Source organism: Daucus carota, chromosome 5 (assembly GCF_001625215.2).
Source record: "Daucus carota subsp. sativus chromosome 5, DH1 v3.0, whole genome shotgun sequence".
NCBI classification, from domain to species: Eukaryota; Viridiplantae; Streptophyta; class Magnoliopsida; order Apiales; family Apiaceae; genus Daucus; species Daucus carota.
This window is the reverse complement of record NC_030385.2, coordinates 8,768,253-8,793,947: the sequence shown is the minus strand read 5'-3', so window position 1 is coordinate 8,793,947 and position 25,695 is coordinate 8,768,253. Positions and strand designations below refer to the sequence as shown.

The 25,695-nt window shown below is 34.5% G+C and overlaps 3 protein-coding genes across 6 annotated transcripts; 1 reads left to right on the top strand and 2 right to left on the bottom strand.

Annotated features, from left to right (window-relative positions):
* Positions 1–6,318: 6,318 nt before the first annotated feature.
* LOC108219834 (glycosyltransferase BC10) lies at positions 6,319–15,582 on the top strand. 3 transcript variants are annotated; one of them, XM_017393372.2, is made up of 11 exons: positions 6,319–6,615; positions 7,458–7,941; positions 8,661–8,759; positions 10,422–10,522; positions 10,616–10,687; positions 11,008–11,065; positions 11,909–11,989; positions 14,577–14,639; positions 14,738–14,860; positions 14,947–14,985; positions 15,109–15,582. In XM_017393372.2, the coding sequence occupies exons 2-11, from the start codon at positions 7,561–7,563 to the stop codon at positions 15,235–15,237; spliced, it is 1,146 nt and encodes a 381-aa protein (XP_017248861.1). In that variant the 5' UTR covers positions 6,319–6,615; positions 7,458–7,560; the 3' UTR covers positions 15,238–15,582. The 3 variants fall into 3 exon arrangements, with proteins under 3 accessions (XP_017248861.1, XP_017248860.1, XP_017248862.1); XM_017393371.2 differs by having other exon boundaries at positions 10,975–11,065; XM_017393373.2 differs by lacking the exon at positions 6,319–6,615 and having other exon boundaries at positions 7,464–7,674; positions 7,787–7,941; positions 10,975–11,065.
* Positions 15,583–16,290: 708 nt separating this feature from the next.
* On the bottom strand, positions 16,291–17,151 carry LOC108221283 (protein PHYTOCHROME KINASE SUBSTRATE 4). Its single transcript, XM_017395172.1, has one exon. It carries the CDS (start codon positions 17,149–17,151, stop codon positions 16,291–16,293), a length of 861 nt encoding a protein of 286 aa, XP_017250661.1.
* Positions 17,152–18,171: 1,020 nt separating this feature from the next.
* On the bottom strand, positions 18,172–20,726 carry LOC108222558 (myb family transcription factor PHL7). 2 transcript variants are annotated; one of them, XM_017396463.2, is made up of 4 exons: positions 20,257–20,726; positions 20,003–20,051; positions 19,844–19,913; positions 18,172–19,588 (listed from the first exon to the last, which is right to left on the bottom strand). In XM_017396463.2, exons 2-4 carry the CDS (start codon positions 20,014–20,016, stop codon positions 19,274–19,276), a joined length of 399 nt encoding a protein of 132 aa, XP_017251952.1. In that variant the 5' UTR covers positions 20,017–20,051; positions 20,257–20,726; the 3' UTR covers positions 18,172–19,273. The 2 variants fall into 2 exon arrangements, with proteins under 2 accessions (XP_017251952.1, XP_063950484.1); XM_064094414.1 differs by lacking the exon at positions 20,257–20,726 and having other exon boundaries at positions 20,003–20,236.
* Between the last annotated feature and the right edge of the window lie 4,969 nt (positions 20,727–25,695).

The window sequence follows — 25,695 nt, the reverse complement described above, 5'->3', positions numbered from 1 at the left end:
ACTGTATATTCACACAAAAAATGAGGTGGGCCTAAACACAGCCAAGAACCAGTTACTACTACTGCCAGCCTTTGCGATTTCTGTTAAACCTTAAGAGAGACTTGTAATCATTTTTTCTCCGGCCTCTCTCTTCTCGTGGTCGTATGAGGTTTTCGTCAATTTCCACAGGTGGAAAGCCCGAAAACAGTTAACTACTTTATTTTTTTTTAGTTTTTGAATAACACTTCTTCTCGGGAAACTTAGATCTAAAATCATCGGAGATTCCACGCGGGTGAGTTTTCAGTCCGATTTCTCTTATTTTTGTGGTTCTGTACCAAATCTATTCTCAGGAGAATTCTTAGATATAAAATCATCGAAAATTTCGTTGTCTTTGTTCTCTGTTTCAAGCGGGTGGATTTTCAGTCCGATTTCTCTTATTTTTGTGGTTCCACTCAAGATCTAAGGTTTATTTATCTTTAATTATTCTTTCGATTTGGTGTAGTCTCTCATCGGTGAGAGTTAGGTTGTTCCTCTCCTTGATCGATATATAGTCCATATATGCGGCCCTAAAGATCTGACCAAGTGCCACGTGTCTTTCTTCTAAATGTGATGTGATAAAACTTTGGTCTTTTGAGCCATTTTTTGAAGAATTGGCATTTAATTTATTTCCACTCATCCTGATTGTTATTTAACAATTTAATCAATAAAAAGATTATAACGGGTTGAATATAAAGATTTTCAAACTTTTTCTGACTTGTATTAAAGATTGAGAAAAAAGTGATACTCCCTTTATTTTAAAATATAAGTCGCTTGACTTTTTTGCACGTATTTTTTAAGTCATTTGACCACATGCTAAAAATGATTATTTTCGAAATTTTCCTTTTTTGAATAAAATATATGATTGATATTATTATTCAGAAAAAGAAAATTTCAAAAACAATAATATTAAGCCTGCAGTCAAAAGACTTAAAAATACGTGCAAAAAAGTCAAATGACTTATTTTTCAAAACGGAAGGAGTAAATATCAAGGCAATTTATGAAAGAAAGGTAATTCAGACATTTTAAGTGAGACTGTTTTTCCACCAAAAAGACTTACATATCGAAGAACTTCTTTGTGTTCTAAACACAATTGTTTACAAATATTCAAGAGATTATTTGTACAAGATTTTCCTAGCAGCTTTATGCAATGCACTTCTTTCGGAGTTTGTATACATAAAAATGAATCACAACGCTTGGTTATATATCTCAAGTTTTTTAATCTTACTAGAAAATGAATAGCCTAACTTTCAATTCTAGTAAAAGTTGGTTTCCAACTGTTTGGGAAGATTTTTAGTTCAGAGAGAGGCCACTTAAAGAGGTTTTTAAGAAGTTTTATGCACTTTCTTTATAAATTTTTCAAGTATTTCAAAAGTTTAAGGTAAATGGTACAACACAAAGCCCTCAAGTCTAGATCTTTGGAATAGATCAGTTAGATCTTGAGAGATAGTTGAATTGAACCCTAAAAGAAATCATCCATAATACTGTCAAGAGCGGAGCCAAGATATATCCTTTTTACCTGGGCTAACTTTGAAAAAAAAAATTGTCAAAGGACAAATCTTGCTTAATCTTGTTAATTATTTCCAAATCTCTAATCTCCTCCCTTCCTTGCTTGAAAACCTAGCTAGAGTTTTATTTTCAAGTTTATTTGTTTATTTTCTTCCCCAACTCTCAATGTTTTAGATAAAAAAAAAAGTGGGCTGGGCCTAATTTATCATGGGCTAAACTTTAAAAAAGTTGGACTACATAATAGAAAATTCTATAGCACTATTTTTTTGCCCCTGAATACTCTCATCAAGGCAGAATCGACTCCATACTTTGGTCTACAATGCTACAGGTCTCCATATTTTGTCAAGCATGCCAGGTTTCACATGGAGGATTTAATAGCTGAAATATCTTGAAAATTCATTTGAAAAATAGGTATCCCTCATAATTAAGATTTATTTTTTTGGAAAGTTCATTTAAACATTCTTCCGACAAAATCATTCATTATTTCTAGAAGGAATTAAGCTAAGTGAATCCATTTCATGTGCATATTGCTGCTAATCAAGAAACAACCCAACATCTACTTTGGAAATGTAGCTTTGCAAGAAAAATATTGGAGATGGTTTTTAACTGGTGGCATCTTCCTTTACCCCATTTATTAAATTCTTTGTTGATATGAATTAATGCAAAGCTATTTTCATCCAGAAAAGCTAAGTCGGGCTGGAAGGTAGCAGTAATTGCTATCTGGCTATTGTGGTTGTCTCATAATCATGCAGTGTTTAAGAATATTGAAGCTCAACAGGTGAAAGTAGTTACTCTAATAAAGTAAAGTTCTAAGTTGTGGTGCATGACTTACAAATTGTTGGTTGAAGTTCGCTACCGATAGCGGTCCTCAAACCTAATAGGAACCATTGTAGGGTCAAAATTTATGCAAAGAGATAATCTCTTTGTGGTAGATGTAGATCCCTTTCATAGATGGTTCATGGAAGCTACACCAAGGAAACGCTCTAGCAGGTATTAGAGGTTTCATCAAAAGAAAAAATGGAGATGTAATTTATAGTTTACATGACCAACTCAAGCTCTAAACACTTTAGAATTGGAGTGGAACTCATATCATGACCGTTCCATGTTAGTGTATTATGAAGTATATAAATGATTTGTAGATTCTTAGAATCAAGTTTCAAGTCACATTATACTGAAAATTTTTCCCTTATCTCGATAGCTAATTTGAAGTCAATTAGAGTTAGTAACATTACTAGAGAATTGAACTTCCAAGTAATATGTCTAGCAAAGCTAGGCGCAAAAAGAGCAAAGCTGGTCCATTTCTGGGCCCAATCTCACAAGACAACATTGTAATAGAGGTCTCCAATTTCTTAATAAAAATAAATCTACACATTTTAATTTTCCAACACAAAATTAAATCTTGCTCTTAATAACGGGTGGTAGAAATCGAATGGACATTGTTTTTTGCTATGTAATCAGTTATTAGTAGGGATGGCAACGGGTTGGATCGGTTCGGATATTTGAGATATCCAAATCCAAATCCAAATTATTTTTAAAATCCAAATCCAAATCCAAATCCAATCGGGTTTCAAATATCAAATCCAAATCCAAATCCACGGGTTTCGGATCGGATTCGGGTTTGTTCGGGTTTATCCAAAACTTAAATTCTGAAATTTATAAAGTATTGTAAAAATATTATTTTTGATTTTTTCGCCCTTAAATTTCATTATATTTAAAACTAAACTACTTTAATAATAAAGTATTACACATTAATAAAATCTTGAACCGTATTTAATAATTTCTGAACACAAATCTTCACTATATGGAGTATGAAATATTAAAGAAACTCATTAGTTAAACAAAAAAAGCCACTATAACCCAAGAATATATACATTCACAAACAAAATTTAGTAGATTTAAAATTGAAAAAAAGTATATTAGTATACACATACATATACATACATACATACACACACACACACACACACATATATATATATATTTGGATTTTTTTTCGGGTTTCGGGTTTGGATCGGGTTTGGATCGGATTTGGATTTCGGGTCGGGTTTCGATACGGAATACCTAGTATCCAAATCCAAATCCAAACTCGTTCGGGTCTAAAAATCAAATCCAAATCCAAAATATCGGGTTCGGTAAAATCCATTCGGGTCGAAACGGTCGGGTATCCATTCGGATCGGTTTTTTTTGCCATCTCTAGTTATTAGCTTTGTTTACTGTTTTTTCTCTTCCTAAGCTGGCTATATAATCACTGCAACTATCCCTCTAGACGCATTCTCCTCTTTCGCTTTTTCGCCTTTTGTATAATTCTTTTCATCTTTTACACCTATAAGAGCAAGTCCAATGCTAGATGCTATATATCTATTGCTATTGCTATAATATAGCACCAAAAAGTGTTTTTTGGTGCTAAAATAAAACTTGCACTCCAATGCTAAGTTCTATAACTAGTTTCAACTTTAATCAACTCATTAACTTTTACCTAACTTCTATATAGAACCAACTCATTAACTTTTACCTAACTCATTGACTCATTAATTAGTTTCCAATTTCTAGTTATTGTTGATGTGGCAACATGGATGGATCCATCCTTGGTTTCAAATATAGAACCAAGGATGCATCTATGCATGGATGCATCCAAATATAGCACCCCTTTGGAGTTGAGTTTATTTACTTTTGATGCTATAATATAGCAATAGAACCAAGTATAGCATTGCATTGGAGTTGCTCTAATGGAGGAAGTTGAAAATGTCGAAGCTAACGCTCGCTGGAAACGCCAAGAAGAGATATGGTATAGATCAATGTTCATAATAATTACTTCTACGAATCGCTTCTAAATGGTAATGTGTCTAACATTGGAGTTATTGTCAGAAAAAGTAGAGGTAAGATTCTCTGTATGTTAGCTTGTACACTGGGTATTCAGAATTGAAAGGTTAATGAATATCATCTTATGCTAGAAGGATATAAAAGAGCTTTCACTAAGGATTAAAAACACTTCATCGTGGTGTTTTATCATCTGAATCCTTCTAGGAAAGAGTTCTACACTCGAAGGGGTTCATCCAAATCATGCTGATATTGTTTAGCAACTAAACCAGAGGAAGGATGACAAAAACTTTGAAATGGAGATTAAACTATGTGATTCGAATGCTAATGTCTTGACTACTTATCTTATTTATTGTGGGGTGCAAAACTACACTACTATGTGATTGTTGCTCAACCATTTGTAAGAGCTATTGAGCTATGGAGTCTCGACATGGGTTTTGGCTCGGTTGAATCAAGATTCATGGCTGTGCATGAAGCATGTATCAACCGAGAGATGTGGTGAATGAAAATTGAAAATGATGTTCTTGTAGGATATGATAGCGGCATGGTAGAGGAGGAAGATGAAGTCTGATGTAGTGAAAGTTAAGAGTACTTTGTCCCTTCAGTTCCTTTAGATATGGTTAATGTTGGTGTTGTTTTGTTTTTTAAACATGTAAACTGCGGTGAATGTCGTATAGTTATGTTTTTGAGTATTGTTTTCTCTTTCTTGAAAAATCGGTATTTTTCTTCATCAATAAAATTCTTCTGCTTTTCAATAGAAAAATACTTGTAAATTTATGAAATTAAAACATTTAGCATTTACCACAATATTGCAAGAGAAAAGTTATTCTAAATTTTAAAATAATACTTACAATATATTAAAGTTAAACATTCACAAATAAATATTAATGTGATTAGTATTAATATTATTAATTTATAATAATAATGATAATAAATTAGTATTGAATTTTTGTTTTTATTTTTTGAATATATCTCCTGAAAGTCGACGGGCGCCCTCCTGGCCCGATCAACCAACCCTCCCCCGACCATGACAACGTCCCAACCTTCAAACTATAACTCCTCCATAGTCCATCCTAATCTTTTCTCAAATAATAAAAAAGTTTATATCTCATTATACCGAGAATTAATTATTAAATAAAATATGAAAATCTTACTCCTATTTTTTTTTGAAGAAATCATTAACAAATTAATAAAACAATTTAAACTCATCAAATTAGAATAAATTATAAAAATTTATTCTCAAAAAGGTAAACAATATGATTAAATAATTCTTAGAATCGAGGTCGTTATAATACGATAGCAAAAAATTGTTCTTTTAGTTGTGGATTAATATGAAAGTTGCTAAATACAAAATAAGCTAGCGAGAAATCAATAATTTATACAAAGTAGAATCCAAAGGGTTTGTATTCAATTTAGATTTTAGAAAATCTTATATTATATATGTATTTTAATGGATTGTATTTAATTCTAAATTTTATACAGATTCTAATAAAATGTCGCAAAGTTGGTGAGAGTCTTAAAATTTGATCACAATTTTTTAAAATGATTATGTTGGGATTTCAAATATTTTAAAATATAGTTAACAATTTCATAAGATCCATCATTTTATGAAGTTCAGAAAAATCTATCAATATTTAAATACAATCAAATTTAATGAAATTTAGATAATATCGCGGCAAAGGTTGGTTGAGCGGGTTAAAGAGAGGACTTGTATCCTCTTGATCTCGAAGTCAGAGCCTGTCGCTTAAATGCGGTTTATCTTGACTCACCTAATTTGTAGGCTATTGCAAAAATAAATAAATAATATCAATGAAATATTCTGAGATTTTTAAACATAATTAAAAATGATGATCGAATATCGTCAAATTTTATAACATAATTTGAAATTATGATCAAACATCTCATAATTTTAATATATTTTTTAAATCCGAACTCAATACTTCAAGTTTCTAGATAATTTTTTGAAAATCTTGATTCAGCATCTGACTATAGATTCCGTGCAGAGAATGATTTGTACAATCCATCCATCTTTCCGTCACTCTCTAGAAGTACCTGGCTGACGGATCTATCAAACTTAACGAACCCCCTCCCTCCCTCCCTGCCCCTCTCTCTCTCTCTATATATATATACCCAGACACAATCACATATATATATATATAACTTAATTTACATAGTCTTATATTCAAATTACAATCACTGTAGATCCCGATTTCGATCCCGATCCCAATCCCAATCACGATTAGCTCTCATTCTACTAGTCATACTTCACACCAGGTATCTTTTCTCAATTATTCCATATTTGCTTTCTTCTGAATTAGGATTCAAGCTGATTTGCTGCTATTCAATATTTCAATTACTCATCATGTTGTCAAGGAACTGTTATAATGTTGTGAATCAAATCATATTAGTGTGACATTGTATCAGCGACGGACTCAACCAGAATTATGAAGTATATAATATATTAATACTGTTTATTATAATTTTCGAAGATCACCGGGAGCTAAAAAAAGGGAAAAAAAGAAGAAGAAAATCCTCTAGTTTCCCAAGACTAGCCGGGACTTAAAATAGCCTTCACTAGCCCCTCCCTGGTCGGAAGAAATAGAATCAAGTAGGAATCAAATGGAAAATTTTGAACAAAGTTTGAAAGGAGAAATGATCATAGAAATCTAATTAGGAAGGATTGCGTTTTGTTTGAATGTGGATGAATGGAATGTAGGAATGAATTGAAATGAATACTATCCATGAGTAAATGTTTCATTTCCACCTAATTTTCCTTCTTTTAATCAATTCAGTAATATTAGCTCGGATGATATGTGTTTGTACGGTGGAATCAAGTCAAATTTGCACAAATATATAACTTGCCAGATTGTATCTAATTTATAACCTGAAACTGCACAATATAGGGACAATGAAATCAATTTATGAAATATTAAAAAGAAGGTATGACTATGTACTGACAGCTGATTCTTACAATGTAGTATCGAAGTTCATAGTATCTTTGTGCCAATTACACATTAACAACTTTTATTTATTTTAAAATTTTAGCTATAGTTATATGACACCTAGACAGATGGTATGATATGACGGACTCTCATACATGCAATTGTTTTTTTCAGCTGTCAGACAACTCCTTACATCCCTTAAGGAAGGGCTTTATTAAAGGTACAAGACAATAAAAAAGAAATACTCTACACCATTTTATTGATGATAAGGTGTTAAATGAAGATAGCTCGTTCTTGGAGGTTAGATATGAAGGAATTTTTTATGATGTCGGGGTCGCGCCATCGGCCACATGTAAAGGGGCCAAAGTGGATTGTTGTTTTAGTATGTATGGTGAGCATTTTTCTTATAGCAGCCTATACATATCCACCCAGGAGTTCTGCAGCCTGTTATTTATTTTCTGCCACTGGTTGCTCCGTCATTAAAAACCTACAACCTGTTCCAGTAAGAGAACTGACTGATGCGGAGCAAGCAGCTGAAGTGGTTATTAGAGAGATTTTAAAAACACCTCTGATTCAGTCGAAAAACCCGAAAATTGCTTTCATGTTTATGACTCCAGGGCAATTACCTTTTGAAAAATTATGGGATCTGTTCTTTCAAGTGAGTTTTGCTTCTCTATAATTCTGCTAGCACTTTCATCTATCTAAGTTAAAATTCATAAGCTGTGATATTTTTAACAGCTTCATGTGTGCATTAGGCCTAAACCTTCCAAATAGAAGCACATCAATGATACTTTTATCTTTATATACTATAAATCTGCTCAGTATGTAGATTAAGAATGCAATATGCTGATAATACTCCTTGTTGATTCTTTAGTTAATTTGCAACATGTAGCCTTGATAGAAGGTACTGATGTCATAGTGGTTCTATGTATCTTTTCCACATAAACACTTTGTTGACATTTGAAAGTCTTCAAGAAATGGAGGACTCGCACTTTAAATTGTATACCTAATATCGTCTTTCTCTTGCTTGGAACCTCCTATGAATTCAACTATGTACATAATACTGCTGCTTTTAGCAAGTCTCTATCTTTCACCTGAGGTTGTTTTTTACATCCTCTTCTTTAAGAAATTGACTGTGCTGATTGGTTCTAGCACTATTACCAACAATTTACTTTCGAACTAGTAAGTCGTAAAGATGACAAACTTATATTTTGTGTGCATGCTACATATCTGAAAGTAATATTATCTACCAGACACGCATACACAGAGGTCAGAGTTGTCAAAGTGAACATATTTCATGAAAGCTGTTTCTCCACTTGTGTTATTGGCATGTTCATTTTTAATCATTGCTGAAGTTACTATCAATATTTTTTACAGGGCCATGAGGACAGATTCACTGTCTATGTACATGCTTCTAAAGAAGCACCACCACATGTGAGTCGTTATTTTATCGGACGCAATATACGTAGTGAAAAGGTAATGTCCCTCTTAAAATGTTGTTTGTTAAGTGTATACATGATTATGATCAAGTACTTCTGTCCAGTTACTTGATACTAAATTTGAATCTGTTGTGGTTAATTTTCAGTTTTTCCATCATATAATGTAGTGGAAGAACAGGTATTAGACATCTTCATGTATCAATTTAAGGGTGCTTCTGTGTATTTTAACTTTTACTTCTCTTTCTGTGGAACTCGTACTTCATCATTAACCCACAGAACAAAACGCATACAGTTCAAAATATTTTCCTTGATAGAGTCACATGCTCTAATACATTACAAAAATCAACACCACAAATTAGTTACTGGTCAATTTCTTGGTGAACTGATTGATGTCCTTGTTTCCTGTGGTCAATTACAGAAATTTAAATACTCACATATACATGCCGAGCAATTGCCTCTTTATCGGATTTTGAGTAAAAACCAACCATAATATCTATCATCAGTATGCTTGGCCTTAATTACTGGCATGCCACATGCATGTTAAACTAGCATGTCCACTAGATATGTCACATGTAATGGTGTGTGTTGCAAATATGTTGTGTCTGTCAACTGATAGTGCATTTTTGTATTCAGTTACTATATCCGAAGATCTACCTATGTATAATTAGACTAGAGCAGCCTAGAGACCTGTTTATGGTAGATTGATGATAGATTATGGATAGAGTTCATGGTAATATGGTGATTAAAGGAGGAAGGTAGAACTCTTTGTCTGGTGCTAGGGTTGAATGAAGGATAAAAATTGGTGAGAGGACAATAACTGTTTTCTGTGATACAAAAAAAGTGGGGTGGGGAAGTTACCTGAATCAGTTTCCGTATTTTGATGTTACGCATATAGAAACAATGTATATGCTCATAAAAAGGCCAAAACTTTCATATATCAGCGTATTGAGCCCTCTTTACTCCATATGAGGTAATTTGGTCATTATTTGACATAAGCCTCGACCTCTTCTCTCCAAAAGGGGTATTAACTAGGCTACAGTGAACGAAAATTTTGTATGTTCTATTTTAGTCCCATGAATAAGTTTTGATCACTTTCTGGATTCTGATTGGGGATTTAATACCACTTACTTGGTATAATTGTAATCCTATGGATATGAACTAAATATCGATTAAAATTTAGTCTTATAGGATAAATTAAATTGGGATGCAAATATGCAATAGTATTACACTAGAGTATACATGCTAATAATAGATAGGGATTATAATTCCACAAGTTAGACATGACCTTAGGCTTGAAAATGAACTTTTGTGAAATAGTAAATATCATCACAATGCTGCCATATTAAAATGTGAATATCGCTTCATTGGAATCTGTCTTTGTCAATTAGAATAGATTGGAATAACGGTTTATAACATTATTATGTATAATAATGCTGTTAGTAGAACATAAACTCTCCGCTCCAAGACTTTAAAGTTGCAAGTTGTACTTCCCATGTGAGGGTATCTCTACAGACCATAGCTTATAGAAGAGTCCAACATTAAAAATAATATTTTTTTGAACTATGATTTACATACTGTGGTAGTATGATTTATTGCGGGAGAACTTGCATTTGGTCAATATAGTTGTACCATTACAAGTTACTTAAAGTGATTGCCATGAGTTTGGACGTGTAAATTAATGTAATTATCATATTCTCAGGTGGAGTGGGGAAGAATATCAATGGTAGATGCTGAGAGGAGACTGGTGTCAAATGCTCTAAAAGATCCTGATAATCAGCAATTTGTCTTGCTATCTGACAGGTAAAAGAAAAATACATATTACATATTACTTGTCTTTGAGGTCCACCCCAATCGTCTCCTTACTGAATTTATCAGTACATCCACTTGTTGCAGCTGTGTACCAATTCATAATTTCGATTATGTGTACAACCACCTTATATTCACCAATGTCAGCTTCATTGACAGGTAAGGACAACAATACTTCTTTCAACTATTGTTTGCATTAGATTTCACATATTTTACTTTGACATGATTGTAATAGCATGATCCGTAATGCCACCATAAACTGGGTGCTTTAATCTTGTCTTTGTTTAACTATAGGAATTCCTCCACTGTAATCTAAAAGTTTGCAGATTTGAAATTAATTATCAGTTCTTTGCACTAATTTTGAAGTATGTGGAAAACATGACCTTTAATGTTGCAAAGAAATCTCTATCTTTTAGTCACATGCATGCATGTAACTCTATTTCTAGTTTTGAAGATCCAGGTCCGCATGGTGTTGGTAGGTACTCAGAACATATGCTTCCAGAAGTGGAAAAGAAGTACTTTCAGAAAGGCTCACAGGTACCTTTTAAATATATATATTCTTGAAATTAATATAAGTGGTCCAACTATGTACACATGGATCATTCACCATCTCTGCCTTTAAAGGATGACCTCGTTCATGGTTTCTTCAGCCATGTACCTTGACAATTGATGTTAATTGTTGCTATTCCATATCATACATGTAATCCTCAAAATTTACTTGGCTGTGTATGATAGTACTCTATCCTGCTGAAAGAAAATGGTTGCTAATGTGTAATGACAAGCATGAGTTTTCTATGTTAGGAATTGTATTCGTCGAGAAGGAAACAGATAGAGTGGAAGACAGAAAATAAATTTATGAAAATACCATCAGACACGCTACAAACATGAAAATTAAGTGGTTTGTTCATAATGCAAATTTCCCAAACCAAACTTATTTCGTACCAAATCAAAATAAAGCAATTTTAATGTTTTTTCAAAATAGTTGATTATGTATCGAGAGATTAGTACGATACAAATGGTATTTTCTGTTATTTATATTGGAGATTCCAGTTCAGCATCACAAACTCTTTTATTTTCACACCGCGAGAATTAGTTGTATCCCGAAAGTTCGAAAAAAAAAAAACAAGATTATTTTTTATTAATTTGATTTTACAGAAAGCAATTCTGGGATTGCTTAAAGTTAAACACAGACAAGCGTACTTTCAGTTCTGCTGATCTAGTTTATCTATGTATATATTGAGAAGTACATGCTTGAAAGTTACATTAATAGACAAATTTCTGATGCAAGATTATAAGTTTTCTTTTCTTTTTTTTATTTGGTTGAAACTTAGGTTTAATTATTCTGTGTAGAATATCATATTATTGTTATGTTTATTGCAGTGGTTCACATTGAAGAGGCAGCATGCAATACTAATTACGGCTGACTCCCTCTATTACAATAAATTCCGTGATTACTGTAGGGTAAGTTAATGCTTTCACATGATTGACAGTGGCAGATATATTGCACTCATAAGATAATGTTTAACTTGTTACCACATGGCAGCTTCTCTTTCAATTGCTGACATATTCAACTCGCTGTACTATAATTTTCTCTCTCGATAATTATGGTTTTGTAGTAATTCTCTGTCCTTCCTTTCTTATCAAACTTTTATTATTTTCTAAAAATCTATCATAATGTAAGTTAGGGTTCAAAAATTGGGGATTTACTTGTTTACTTCTTTATAAGAAAACTTCAACCCCTTGCATCCTTACTTGAGTATTTTATATACTCAATATAAGTTTGGTCACTAATGTTGATATATTGATGTGTGTTGAGCCGTTGAGATATACAGGTCGAGAGACAGAGAGATTCAGTAGTACAGATTGACGTACTAACTATTGATGGATCTGGGGCCTTATAAATTAACAACCAAACAATTTAGTTTATATTTCATATTCAAAATAACAAATAAAACGGCCCAGTATAAGTATATAGAAGGAAAAAAGAAAGTCACAATTATGCGTGAATATCAAAATGCTTAAAAACGATACCTGCACATTGTATGTTTCAAGTAAGTTTTTTTCCCCGCTGGAACTTGAATCCCAAATTATTATATGAAACTTAGATCAAATGATATTGTGTAAAGTTATTTTTTAGTCTTAAATTAAGTGCAGATGTCTTTATTTTAGAGATTTATCTTTGTTTTATAATGTTTTTTTATGTTGTAAATGAGTAGTAGAAATAATAAACATATTTATCATCTATCTATAAATGTTTTCTTGATATTATTATGTGTTCATGTGTTTTTTGATTAATTTCAATCATATTTTTCATATTTCTTATTTCTTCATTTACAAAGAAAAGAATAATATTTATCTTGTATTGGGTCTTAGAGTAGAACACGTTAGAGTTGAGAAGAATTACATGGTTCGTATTTGTCATGTGGTAGAATATGTTAGAATTAAGAAGAGATATGTTGGTCTGTCTTTCATTGTTTACATAATTTTTTTATTTGTTTTCTTAAAAAAGGCAGAGAAAATGGTAATTTAGGGATGACAAAAAATATCTAAACTACGAATTGTCCTTATGTTCGGTTATTATAGTTTAGTATAGATAGATGTTTAATTTGAATGTTTATTATAGTTTAGCCTACCTCCGGCCCACAAGAACCTCAACTAGGCACCCAACAGGTTCAAACACGCCCATGAGCCCCCAATAGGTCCGACCCGGCCCCACCAAGGCCCACCAGACACCCTTTCCATTCTCCTTGTTTCTATTTGTTTTCTGTTTTACTTGTTTGAGTTGTTTCTGTTGGAGTAGGATCCTATGTGTGTGTGTGTGCGCGCGCGTATAAATATATGTATAGTTGTATTATATTTATTTTTGACTTCTTTAATTGATTATATTTGACCAACGCTTTAAATGTTCCAATTTTCCTATCTCTAATTTTCTAATTCTTGCTAAAGATAGTGCATGATTTAGGTATGGTTCCAACTTTAGGCCCTGCTCCCGAGCTATGACACTCGGACTCGGATAGAAGTGTCCGACATGGATACGTGTCCATGTGTAGGACTCGGCAATATTTTTAAAAATGTCCATGTTTTTAGCCTAAAATAAGTGTCCGAGTGTCGAGTGTCCGACACGCAGGGACGGATCCAGGAATTTAGTTAAGTGGGGGCAAGAAACACCAAAAAAAAATCGCTTTTTCGAGGCAAAATCTTTTAGGATGGCACCAAAATATGAGCATTGATCTGGCCAAAGTTATGTGTTGTGTTTATATAATCTGCAAATTAATTTGGTATTGATAAATACTTGTATCAGCTCCTCTTGCAAAGAATTAGCTAAAACAAGGAGATTTGAACCCGGAATGGACTAACTAGGGGCTAAAACAGGAAGATTCGTACCCGGAATGGACTAACTAGGGGCTAAAACAGGAAGATTTGAACCCGGATTGAACTATCTAGGGGCTACTGTAAGACTGCTCTTAGCTAAAAATTTAAATGCAACTAGTACGAGTCGAGCCGCTTCCTCTTTTCGCAGATACCAATGCCTCAACCATGGGGGCAAAGCTACATTTTTGGAAATTTATATAACAGAAATATTAAAGTACTAAAAGGCTATTGGGGGCAAGTACCCCCACTGCCCCCAGTGTGCCTCCGTCCCTGCCGACACGGGTACTTCGAGTCAAAATGAAGAGTCCGAGTAATATAGCTCTAGAGATTTTTTAGGAGAGAAAGTGAATGTAAGTGAAAGCAAATGAGCTTTCACTTTCATCACACTTTTGGAGTGAAACTATGTTATAATTGCATCCATTTTCACTTACTTTCGTCCTTTTAAAAAACTTGGGAGCACACATAGGAGTGAAAGTTATATAACTTTACTTTCTCTTCACTTGCTTTCCTCCCTGTTTATAACTCAGGAACAGGGCGTTAGTATTATGATCTGAAATCATGTGCAACATGGATATTTTGCCATTGTGAATGTATTCTATATTCAATATGTTTATATTATGAGTCATATGACCTAATTATGTTCCAATGCATTGACATCAAAGTTTTGACTCTCCAGCCAGGTATGGAGGAGAACCGCAATTGCTATTCTGATGAACATTACCTGCCTACCCTGTTTAAGGTTGTTGAATTTTTACATTTAGCCTTTTTCCCCTTATGGAATCTCTTTAAATTGTTATTATATTGAGGTGGTCAACTCTTATTTTTATCTTTTCTTAGATGTTTGATCCAAAAGGAATCGCAAGTTATTCAGTAACCTATACTGATTGGTCTGAGATGAAGTGGCACCCGAGATTATTTCGGGCTCAAGATGTATCATTTGACCTACTCAAGACCATGGGAGTATGACTGTTCTTTAAGTATTTGTATTTTGTTATTATTGTTGGTTGCTTTTGCTCTGACAGAGTACTTGTACTTGTTACATGCAGTCCATTCAGGATAGTATACATATAACCAGTGATGAAAAGGTACACATGCAACACTTGCTCTGGCAATGTAAATAATATTATGTGCACTACATGTCTTTGCTTAAATTTGCTGATAACTCGGAGAAAGTTAAAGCATTTCTTTCCCCTTGTTTTCATCCGCAGAGGACAGTATTGACAAGACCTTGCATGTGGAATGGAATGAAGCGGCCTTGCTATTTATTTGCGAGAAAGTTTGATCCTGATAGTCTGGATAGTCTAATGAAGATTTTTACTAATCATACTACAATTTAAACGTTTTCATATATCATTTGTTCTTTAGTCAGGATTAGAGGGTTTCACCCTGTTCCATTTTTTTTGAATTTGGTATACAATTTCTGGAAACTCCATAAAGTTATCCATATTATTATGATCGCCAAGTAGAAGTTTCCGCATGGGTAATCAAATATTCCACATGAAGGGTGAGCTGCGCAAGCAATGCTCCTGATGGTTGACCAGCTGAGCATTGGTGGATGCTTCAGAAAGCCCCTTCTGTTCTTGTACTTTCCTTTTGGCTTAGGGGGATGAAGATCATCCGAGCTAATTCCAATTTTGTAATTTGACTCTGTTCCTGCAATTAATTTTTTTGCATTCTGCCAATTATTTTATTCATTATGATCGTGTTCCTACATCAGTTTGTAGTGACTTTTCCCTCTTTGATACAATCCGGGAGAACAAGGTATGCTAGTGAATGGGCTGTTTAACCTAAAAACCATGATCGATAATGTGCAGTTTTTAATATAGGAATCGAGATCGAACACTGCTGTTACAGTTTTAAGAAAAAGGTAAGCTTTTGGGTTTGAAAATAATGGGGAAAGTACTGTTTGTTATCTGATCACCATTCGTGTAAACGCTCAATTGATAACTACAAATTTCAAATACATTATTATACTCAGCGGATTTTACTTATCACGGAGGCTAACATAGTCCTACATGACCAACAAATCAATGTTATATCTGCATATTTTAGAAATCAAAAGATTTACAAGAAGAGGCGAGGAAAAAAAAAAGCAGGGCTAAAGTGCTAAGCTTTTCGTTTTTTTGTCGTTGATATGGTGCAACTTTGCGGCTTATGGCCTACAAGTCATATGCCACACAAAGGATTATTAAGTCCGGCTCTTGATACCTTATCTTTGTAGGAGAACCGGTATCTGAATAGATGTATCGATTTCAAATCTCATTATCACCAAAATTTCACAAAAAATAACATTTAACTTGAAAATAGACTCTTAGTGATCCATTCTTTAACTGAAGACCAAAACAATGAAATAGTGAGAACACTATCCGTTTGGGCATTCTTCTAACACCTTAAGGTTTTAGATGGATTGGTTCTAACATGGTATTAGAGCTCGGGTTTTTGGCTCTAACACTCTGGCATTGCCGTTCTTCTACTTGGTGGTCGGATATGTGGAAGGTGCTCATACTAGGCCGGTCAAGATCAAACCCCTCAGATGTTGTTATGCTCCAACCAATGTCAGCTTCACTAGGCTCATAATAGCAATATTCAATCGAAGGAGTCATTTGCTCATAATAGATCATGTCTGTTTGAGATTCGTCAGGGGGGAAATAAGTTGTGTGTGTTGAGAAGCTCTGTATTTCAAATAAGTCAGAGCTTGCATTACTTGCCACATCATCATCAGTTGTCGCGGGATTGCTGAATATTGGCAAGCTGATCAATCTTTGACGCGTACTATTTTGAACTATAATCTGAGCTCTCTGTTTAGCCCTTTGTGTCATCTTGTGATCAACAATCTGGTTCCTAGGATACATTTCATCTGCTGAGAGTGGTGGGAATTTAAGTTTATTATGAGAAAGTACTAGTACCTCTTGCTTAACCTGAACGCATTTCTTGCCAGAGCATAGACATCTCTGTCGAAAAAGCCACTTGATGCTATCACTAGCTGTGGATTTTCTTCTTCCTTTGCCTTGTTTTCTATCCGAAAGATGGATACTTACTGGCTTCGGACGATTCATAATAAGGCCTTTATGGCTGTTGGAGCTGGCTTCTGAAGAAGCATTCGAGGGAGTTCCATTGAGAGACGGTGTGCTGTAATTACCCACTGAGGAGGAGGATGAGCATCTCTGATTTCTTTCAGGGCTCCAGCTTTCCTGGATCAAGATTCTTCCAGCATCGAAAAGGCCTACTTGGGAGCTTGCGTTCGTTTCCATAAGAAAAGTACTGCAACAAGTAGTTATGTTGTTCAGGAAAATGGCAGGCAGCTGATTTTGAGATGAATTATTGTGACTGCAGGTTCTGAGTTGATATAAATGTCCAAGTAGGAAGCAAGTGCATCATATATGCAGTAGCTTCAACTAGTTGTGGGGTTGTACATCTTTTCAGAACATGAAAGTAAACAGTCCAATTTCTAATAATCTGCTTTATGTGAGAGCAATAGCATCTAAAGGATAAGAAACAGTTGATAACGTGTAATTTAAGGTCTTTTCGGGTTTTTTCTCCCAATTGGGGCCCTACTTTCACCACCCTATGTGGATGGTCTACAGGTTTCATAACGACTCCTCTTACTACAGGACGCTTAATTAGCCAACGTTTAGATTCAGCTCTACTCAAACTTTTCTGGTCCGCCCCAACATTCCCCACTTGTCTGACCGTTACTGAGCAGTTTTTGGATATCAAACGGACCTCCCCCGAAGATAATTTTAATGTGGCCGATTTCCCCTCTTTTGCAATTAGTTTCGCTACAGCACCCCTGCTCTAGCTAATTGTCCACCCCTTCCAAGGATAGAGGGGGTTTTAGAGCCCGTTTGGGAGAACTTATGACTTATTACTTGATGTGATTTAACTTAACGTGACTTAAAGGCTCAAACTAACTTCCAAATTTAAGTTAGTTTCTGGTTTATTTCTAATTATAGGCCAATTATAATTAGAAATATGGCGTAAAGCTCGGGTTTTAAACTTAAGCAAATAAGCTGTTAAGTCTAATTTGGCTCCGAATGTGAGATGTGGTCCTAGATTTATTCACGTTCTGCTGTCCTGCATGAGTCGGTCCCTTTTAAATAGAGTGTATCCCAAACTTTTTGTTCTGATAACCTTCTTAGGCCTTTCAAGAAAAAGATTTTCTTGGCCTTAATAATCAAGTTCTTACGTATTTATATGAAAAAGTAATTACAAATATTAAAGTCAATTGGCATAACCCTACCTTTGGTTGGTTGATTTGTACCTGTGAACCTTATTATGCCCATCCCTCTTCCTTTTCCATCATGTCACATGGATGCCTTTTTCTTCAGATCATACCCAATCCCATAAGCTCGTTCTGACCTCTCTGTTTATCATTTATGTAAAAATATATTAATAAATTCAAAATTCTATGAGAAATTTTAGTCACATAGATATGTACCACCCGTATATTGCCTTTGTCTCATTTTATATGGGTCGGTTCGACTAGCATGTTGTTTAAGATTCGAATTTTTGACTTTAGTTTGGATAGCTAGCACAATTGAGATAGTGAATGTTAAAAAATTGTAATATGTGAAGGTGTGACTGTAATAAACTAATAATGTTAAATATATGATATAAATGAAAAATTGATTTCTTGTTGAAACATTCGAAAAAGGAAAGTAGTCGCGTAAAATGGCAGAAGGAAATGTGGAGTTTGCCTTGAAAACGATGACATCCTACTATTCAACACAATGTCTTTTTCTCATTTCTTTTCCGATTGAACCGCTCTTGAAACAAAACAAATGTCTATTATTCAAGCCTGAACAATGCAGAGGAACTCTAGCCCCAGAGTGAGTACTGAGTGTGTGATGATACACATATGCAAGGAAGGAGCACAAGAAGAATGTAGTAGGAGAAGTGTCTCATCTCTTACGTTCGAAAATGAGTGGTAGATGATACACAAAAAGAAGAATAGGCATGTGTAGTGTTTGGTGCTGTGGGCAATAAAGTGTTAAGCATGTTAAGTAGTTCAGCTCTTCTAGTCACTCACCTTTTATGTGTTTCAGTGGGTGTGGATTCAGGATGGAGCATCGATTGATTATGACTAAAACATTTAATAGTTTGATTATGACTAAAACATTTAATAGTTTCATACTATGCATGCATAAAACATTTCATATATCAAGTCCTAACAGAACTAGCAGAGGGTAAGAGAAAATAAGATAAGGTAGGGGTAAGGGATTCCTTGGTTCGGGCCGAAGAAGCAACGTAATGACTAACCATAAACAGATGTCTAACCAAAGGGTTCTGTCCTCGAGGTCCTCCTCAATTTCCTACATAGACCACCTACAAAATTTCTATGTCATTGCAAATATATCCAGACTCACAGTAAGTTTAACTCGACGGACCACTGAAATGGGAATGATAATTGTACAAGTTCCGACTCCAATGAGTTACAATTTCTGATGCAGCAGAAGAAGGGGCAGACCTATCTGAACCTTCATTATTCACCTTTTGCTTCTTCTGAGGAGACTGAGAAGGAGTAGAAGCATCAGCTGCCTGGTGTGAGTGTGGGTGGAACTGTTTATCCTCGGCTCCAGGTGGCCCCTCGGGGGCTATCAGGGAACTCCCCAACTTCTCTTGCTCCTCAATAATTTTTTGCAAATATCTTGCTTGAGCTTCTATTCTCATTTGTAACTGTCTTTGTACCTAGTTATCAGCCGAAATAAGGTAAAACGAGACAATTCATCCACATCATAACTTCCATTAATAACAGCCAATAGCAATACTTTTAGACTAAATTATGTACAAGTAATAAATGTCCCAGTGTGTGGACTTGCCAAGTTCAGCCAAAGGGCTGCACAAAATGCAGTGCAAGACAAACAGCCACTTTTAAGCTTAACAAATAAATAGAATTTAAATTGATCTATTGAATTTGAAAACAACAAATGGAATCAGTCATACCTCAAGTTGTTCATGGAGTCGCTTCTGAACTTCCATCTGCATCCTCAAAGCTTCGTTAATTTGCAGTCCCCTGAAATTTTCTATTATAGGTTAGACCAGGTAAAAAGCCCCTCCATCAGTAGACACAACACACAAGGAGAGTGGGACAGAGATACTCACGGAGGAGAATCCATGCTGTCTCCAGAAATTTTGTTATCTTCTTTAGATCCTAATATTAACAACAGTTTCACCAATTTACATAAATGCTAACACACTGAATCTGAAGGTCCAGAGACCTTTACCATCAGCTGCAGACTCTGTTAGATAGTTTGCTTGTCGATATTTTGACATTAAGAAGTAAATCCACATCTACATTGTGCCTAGGTTCAATGTATGTGGAATAGTGTAACTGAAAGCAATGAAAGGATACCAACCTGTAGGTGGCTTTTGACATGATAAATGGTTAATCCAGCTACACCCATTACTCTCAAAACACCTTCAGCTGTAAATAATCCTGAAAAACAGATGTTGAAGACATAAACGAAATTAAAAGGAACTGTATATTGCACTCTAGGTCTACATCAAAATATTCAATATACGTTTAGACGATTTTATTATTTGCACAGCTCACTGATTTCTAATATCAAGTGGAAAGAGATATCGCTCAAAAAATATCCAAAGAGACAGTTGTGCCTCATTCCCTAAATTTTGATGACCCATTACACTCATCAACAGGAATTAGAAGAAAAGATCATGAAAGAATATACACTCGCGAATAGAAAATTCTGAAATAACATAGTAATCAATAAGATATATACAGTTATTGCAGTCATAGTAAACTACAAAGAAATACTGCTATACAAGTAAATCAATCTATTCTTCCCCCAAAGAAATCATTTGTATATTTTTTGAATAGTTCATTTGTTCTCACAAGTAGATGGGGAAGAGGACAGTGGTAAAATGAACTCTAGACTAACAACTTGTTAGTGGTCCAATTTTTGCAAAAAACACACAAATATGCATGAGAGGATGAAACACGAGATCCTCGGAAAAGAACGTATCAAATTTGAAAACAAAAAAAAAAATCTCAAAAGAGAGCTAGTTTAACACTTAGATAAGACAAACAGCAAACAGATTACAAGCTCTATTTCACATAGAAAACTAATACAGTTGGGTCCTTGGTTATCCACTTCTTGAACATTGAAAATGCAGCTTTGAGAAAATCTTCTCACTCGTCATTCGTTTAAGCAAACTGATTATTGTTAGGGAGCCATTGCTTTGTCCAGTGTCATGCACCCTGTAGTTCCGTTCTTTTCAAGTCATATAAACTGCAATATTAAAGAATAAGCTACCCAGCATTCTCCTCGCTGTGACAAGATTACTAGCTCTAAATGCATGACCGCTTTAATTTGACAATCAAATTTTCTAGTGTGTGCCCAACCACTCTTTATCTATGTGGTGGATTTTATTAGCTCCAATCTCATTAATAACGATGATCCCTGCATGCACAAAAATCTCCACCAATAAAAATGTTCCACCTAAATAAGAAGTAGTTGTCAGTATGTGTCACCTTTCACAATTAAAGTCCCTGTCTGAATCCATTTCCAGTTTAGTTAAGAGGTTGACATGATCCACATACATCACTCTGCTCATTTTTCTTACGAGAATAAAGCATTTTTATTTCACTAATATAAGCCACTTAATGCTTATACTCGTTTCCCCCCAAATTTTCCACCTTTGATATCGACACATCTTAAAGCTTTTCTTATTCTATCAAAACATATACTTATTGCTCTACATTTACATAAAATTACTTGCTACATCAGATGGCCAATTTAAGTACTTCGTACAACATGCCGAATTCAGAAGCTAGAGCCACAGTTTCATCTTGATCCTATTTATCCGAGTATTCAACTTTCTGTGAAAGAAAATTTCATTCTTCTTCTTCTTCTTAATAACATTAATATGAAAGCTGCGGCGGATACAACCAGCATTGTTCCTCAGTTGCTTTTGCATAAAAACGACACTTCACTTGTATTTGTAAAATTCAAATCAGCAACAAACAATGATAACAAGGAGCTTGAGTCCTTCAACCAATGCTATGTCTTAAATGATAACATTTTCATTTATCAAGATCATTGACAAATTTGTTGTTTTCTCCATAGATAACTAACGGGCCGGTCTTCTTCACAAACTGTAATAGAAGATTTTTGTAACTTATGATGTGCCTGGAACATCTACTGTTAATGATCCACACGACCTTCGACATTTTTGGATGATGATGGCTCTTATTTTGAGTTGGCCATCAAAACAAAATTTCCAAATGCCTTTTTTTCATCCTCATCAGTGGCATCGATGGTTGGAAGGTACATATTTCGTCCCAACTCCTCTCTCTTTGAGTTCATCCAATTCAAGTCGAAATGGAAATCGAGGATTTGCGCCACAGAGTTAGTTCTCAGTCCAGTCTGTCCATTCTTTTTTCTTTCTTTCCTTGTCATTTCAAAATTCTGGGTGGTCGTTACAGTTGACAAATTGGATACTTTTCTGTAGCAAATTGGAAGAATGTCAACTCACAATCTCGAAAACACCATTGAAAGTTCCATGATATGAAAACCAAACAAATAACACTGCATTGTAGTCAAGACACTCAGATAAGCTATACTCTTTCCGTCCCTCTCATTTCTTTATCCATTTTTTCATTGTTCGACATGCATTTTAATATGTATATAAAACATAGTTCCATAATTTTTTAAAATTTTTTCCCTTTTTTATATAAAAATTTAGATACCAAATTATCTAAATTTTTATCTAGACTAAAAAATTCAAAATAATTTATCAAACTATTTTTTAGGAGTGCGTTAAAATGTGTGCCGAGCTCTTGTTCCCCGGTGTAAACAATTGAGAAGGACGGAGAGAGTATACGATAATATGAAACCCCCGTCGATACTCTAAATAAGTGATAATATATAATGATTGAAAAGATGGTTTAAGAGGATGCAAATGTTTTTTGGCTACATTTTTAAAGCAAAATAAAAAAAAATATCAAGATTATTTGTAAGCGTATCATCCTCTAAACTTTTTCAAACCAGGTATCACATCTATTTTTATATGAAAAAGGATAAACGAATGAGCCCGGTTCGGAAAAAACCCGCTAAATTCGGACCAATTCGAGTCGAGTTATAACTCGCACAACTCGTCGCCAAAAACCAGCCGATTATGAGTTAAGAGAGTAAGGACCGTGACTTGACACATACCGAGCCAAGACTCGACCCGCCACGCCATTATCCATGATGAACCATGATTAATGCATATGACAAGCAAGACCCAAGTTCAATATAGAAAGGAGAGTGAACGACAAAGTTGTAGGTGTAGTTTTCCAAATTTTACAAAATGTTGGCTGGACTTAAAAACTACGGAATGGTGGTTGGAGTTTACTTCCGCTTTTTAATAAGGTGGCGATTGGCAACCGTGAAGCTCCGTTAATTTTTCTTCGTTAACTCCAAAAAATTTTTAAAAAGGAAGGCTAAATGCGGATTTTGGGTTAAAAACAACGGTCATGAGGTATTGTATTATATATATACAATTAAATGAACAAGCAAGTTTCTTTCTACCTTGCAATCGAAAATAAACAAGGCAGAGACATGGATTACTGTCATCGTGGTAGGATTGTAGCTGAAAAGGTGGCATGAACATATGCAAAAACAGGGCGTCATTTCAGAAATTGCTCCAATGATGGGTGTGGATTTTTCCAATGGGTTAATGCTCCCTTTTGCAATCGAGCTAAAGTGGAGGTAAGAGACATGAGTTTTCGCAAGCATTACAAAAGTAGAGTTGGGGCACATAGCAATCGCACATCTACAACTAAACAGCATCTAGCGAAGAACGTAAGCAATAAATGGTCAAGTGTCACATTAAAAGATGTGAAGAAAGTTGAACCTCGACTAGAACTCGATTTGGTAACGAAGCACGGTCTATTGCCAATAGGTGAAGATTGTGAGAACAATGCCGATGTAGAAGACTTTGGGCTAGTTAAATCATAATAATGCTTTTTTTTATCAATATATGATTATTTATTTATTTTTTTGTTGTAAATCTTCAAATATTTTCAATATATATTGATGTAAGAGAATAAAAGATATTAGAAAAAAGGGACTGAGAAAAGACATAGAAAATGAATTTCTTTATTCAATAGTTTTTTTTTTATCTAGTACAAGTCTTCTATTGTTAGTGGATAGCTTAAGTGTTAAGTAAAACTAGCACTGTAGCCCGTGCGAGGCACGGGCCTGTGCTTATATGCGTGATGATTTTTATTGTTCCGACATTGGAGCTCGTATGGACGCGTTTCCTGTTTAAACTAATGCATTATTAAGAACTAATTTATGTATTTTTCATAATTATCATTTCAAATTAAAACTTAAGATCATCACTGTGTGCCCTGTGGAGAAGATTTGGCATCCAGTTGTGTGCAAGCTTATTTTGTTTTATTGAAATTTTTTAGCGTAGTTCCATTCCAACTATTTGTTATTGTTCGAAGATACAAAGATAGGTTAGTTCCAAACACATAAGCTGAACAACTAATAATATCATAATTATCTTGTGCATATCACTGCTAACCAAATTATATTGACCAATAATTTTGATCCCACTTCAAATATACCACCTTTCTAACTAATTGTCTGAACTTACGCCTGAGACATTATTCACCTTGTTGAAAAGATGCATCATAAATATCACACTGATATTCTTATATTATTGGAGTATCACCAGATATACAACTGGTGGTGACATATTAACATGATACTCCTCCTACAGTGAAGTATCTTGTGGTATTTAAGGCACTTCTTACTCAATATTCATATTTTGGTCAAATATTGCTGAAAATTGGCTATTTTCACAAATATTTATCCAAGAATTTAATTTGTCATATAAATATTGTTATAGAACTAAAAACGGGGGTGAGCGATTCGTGCTTTGGACTGGTCTCGGTGCGAGATGCCTACGTATCTTCTGTGTGGAGAAGAATCAAGTCCAAAACGTAGTTCTAGTTATGAGGGGTAGAGCCCTTTATATAGGCGCTTCGGAGTCAGAAGTGGGACGGAAGTACGATTCCGTGTATCAGACTTCTTGTCGAAGTATGCCTCGAAGCAAGAGATAAGATAGAACTCTTATCCTCTTGTTGTTGACGTTTATCCAAACTTCTGAATATTTATCTGCTAAAATCAGATGTATTATAGAATTTGGACTTGTAACTGGACCTCTGACTGGGCCTCTATTAATTAATTACGAAATTAATTAATATTTAAGAGCCTCAGGCCCTATTTAACTGGGCTTCAGTGTTCTTGGGCTTTTAATATCTAATAATAATTAAATATTACTTCTGACCCATATCATTTGCCCCCCAACTTTCGACAAGTTTTGTAAAAACTTTTCAAAAGTTGCTGAGTCCTCATCGGCTTTCTGAGCTCCTGATCCATATATCATGCGAGAAAGCTAACTTCTGCAAACTCCCATCATCCAAGATCTGAAGTTCCATAAATAGCGCAAGGATCTCACCGATCTTGACTACTTTGAAACAATTCGAGAGATGATTCGAATTGACTGTACAGTAAAGATAGCTCTGTTTCGTATCCTTCGGGATCGTATTTCATTTTTGATTGGAGTATCGGAAGACATGAGTCTTTCTTTTGACTTTTCGAGTCGTTTTCATGACACTACGAGTATTCTTCAAAATTACGTTTGTAATGGTACTTTCGAGCACTTTCGTATTTTTTCAGGGCTAAATTCAAATTAATTGGAATTTTTATGATTAAATTCCAATTTTCTTAGAATTTTTCGAGCCTTTAAATAATTTTCAAAATATATTTGAAATTAAA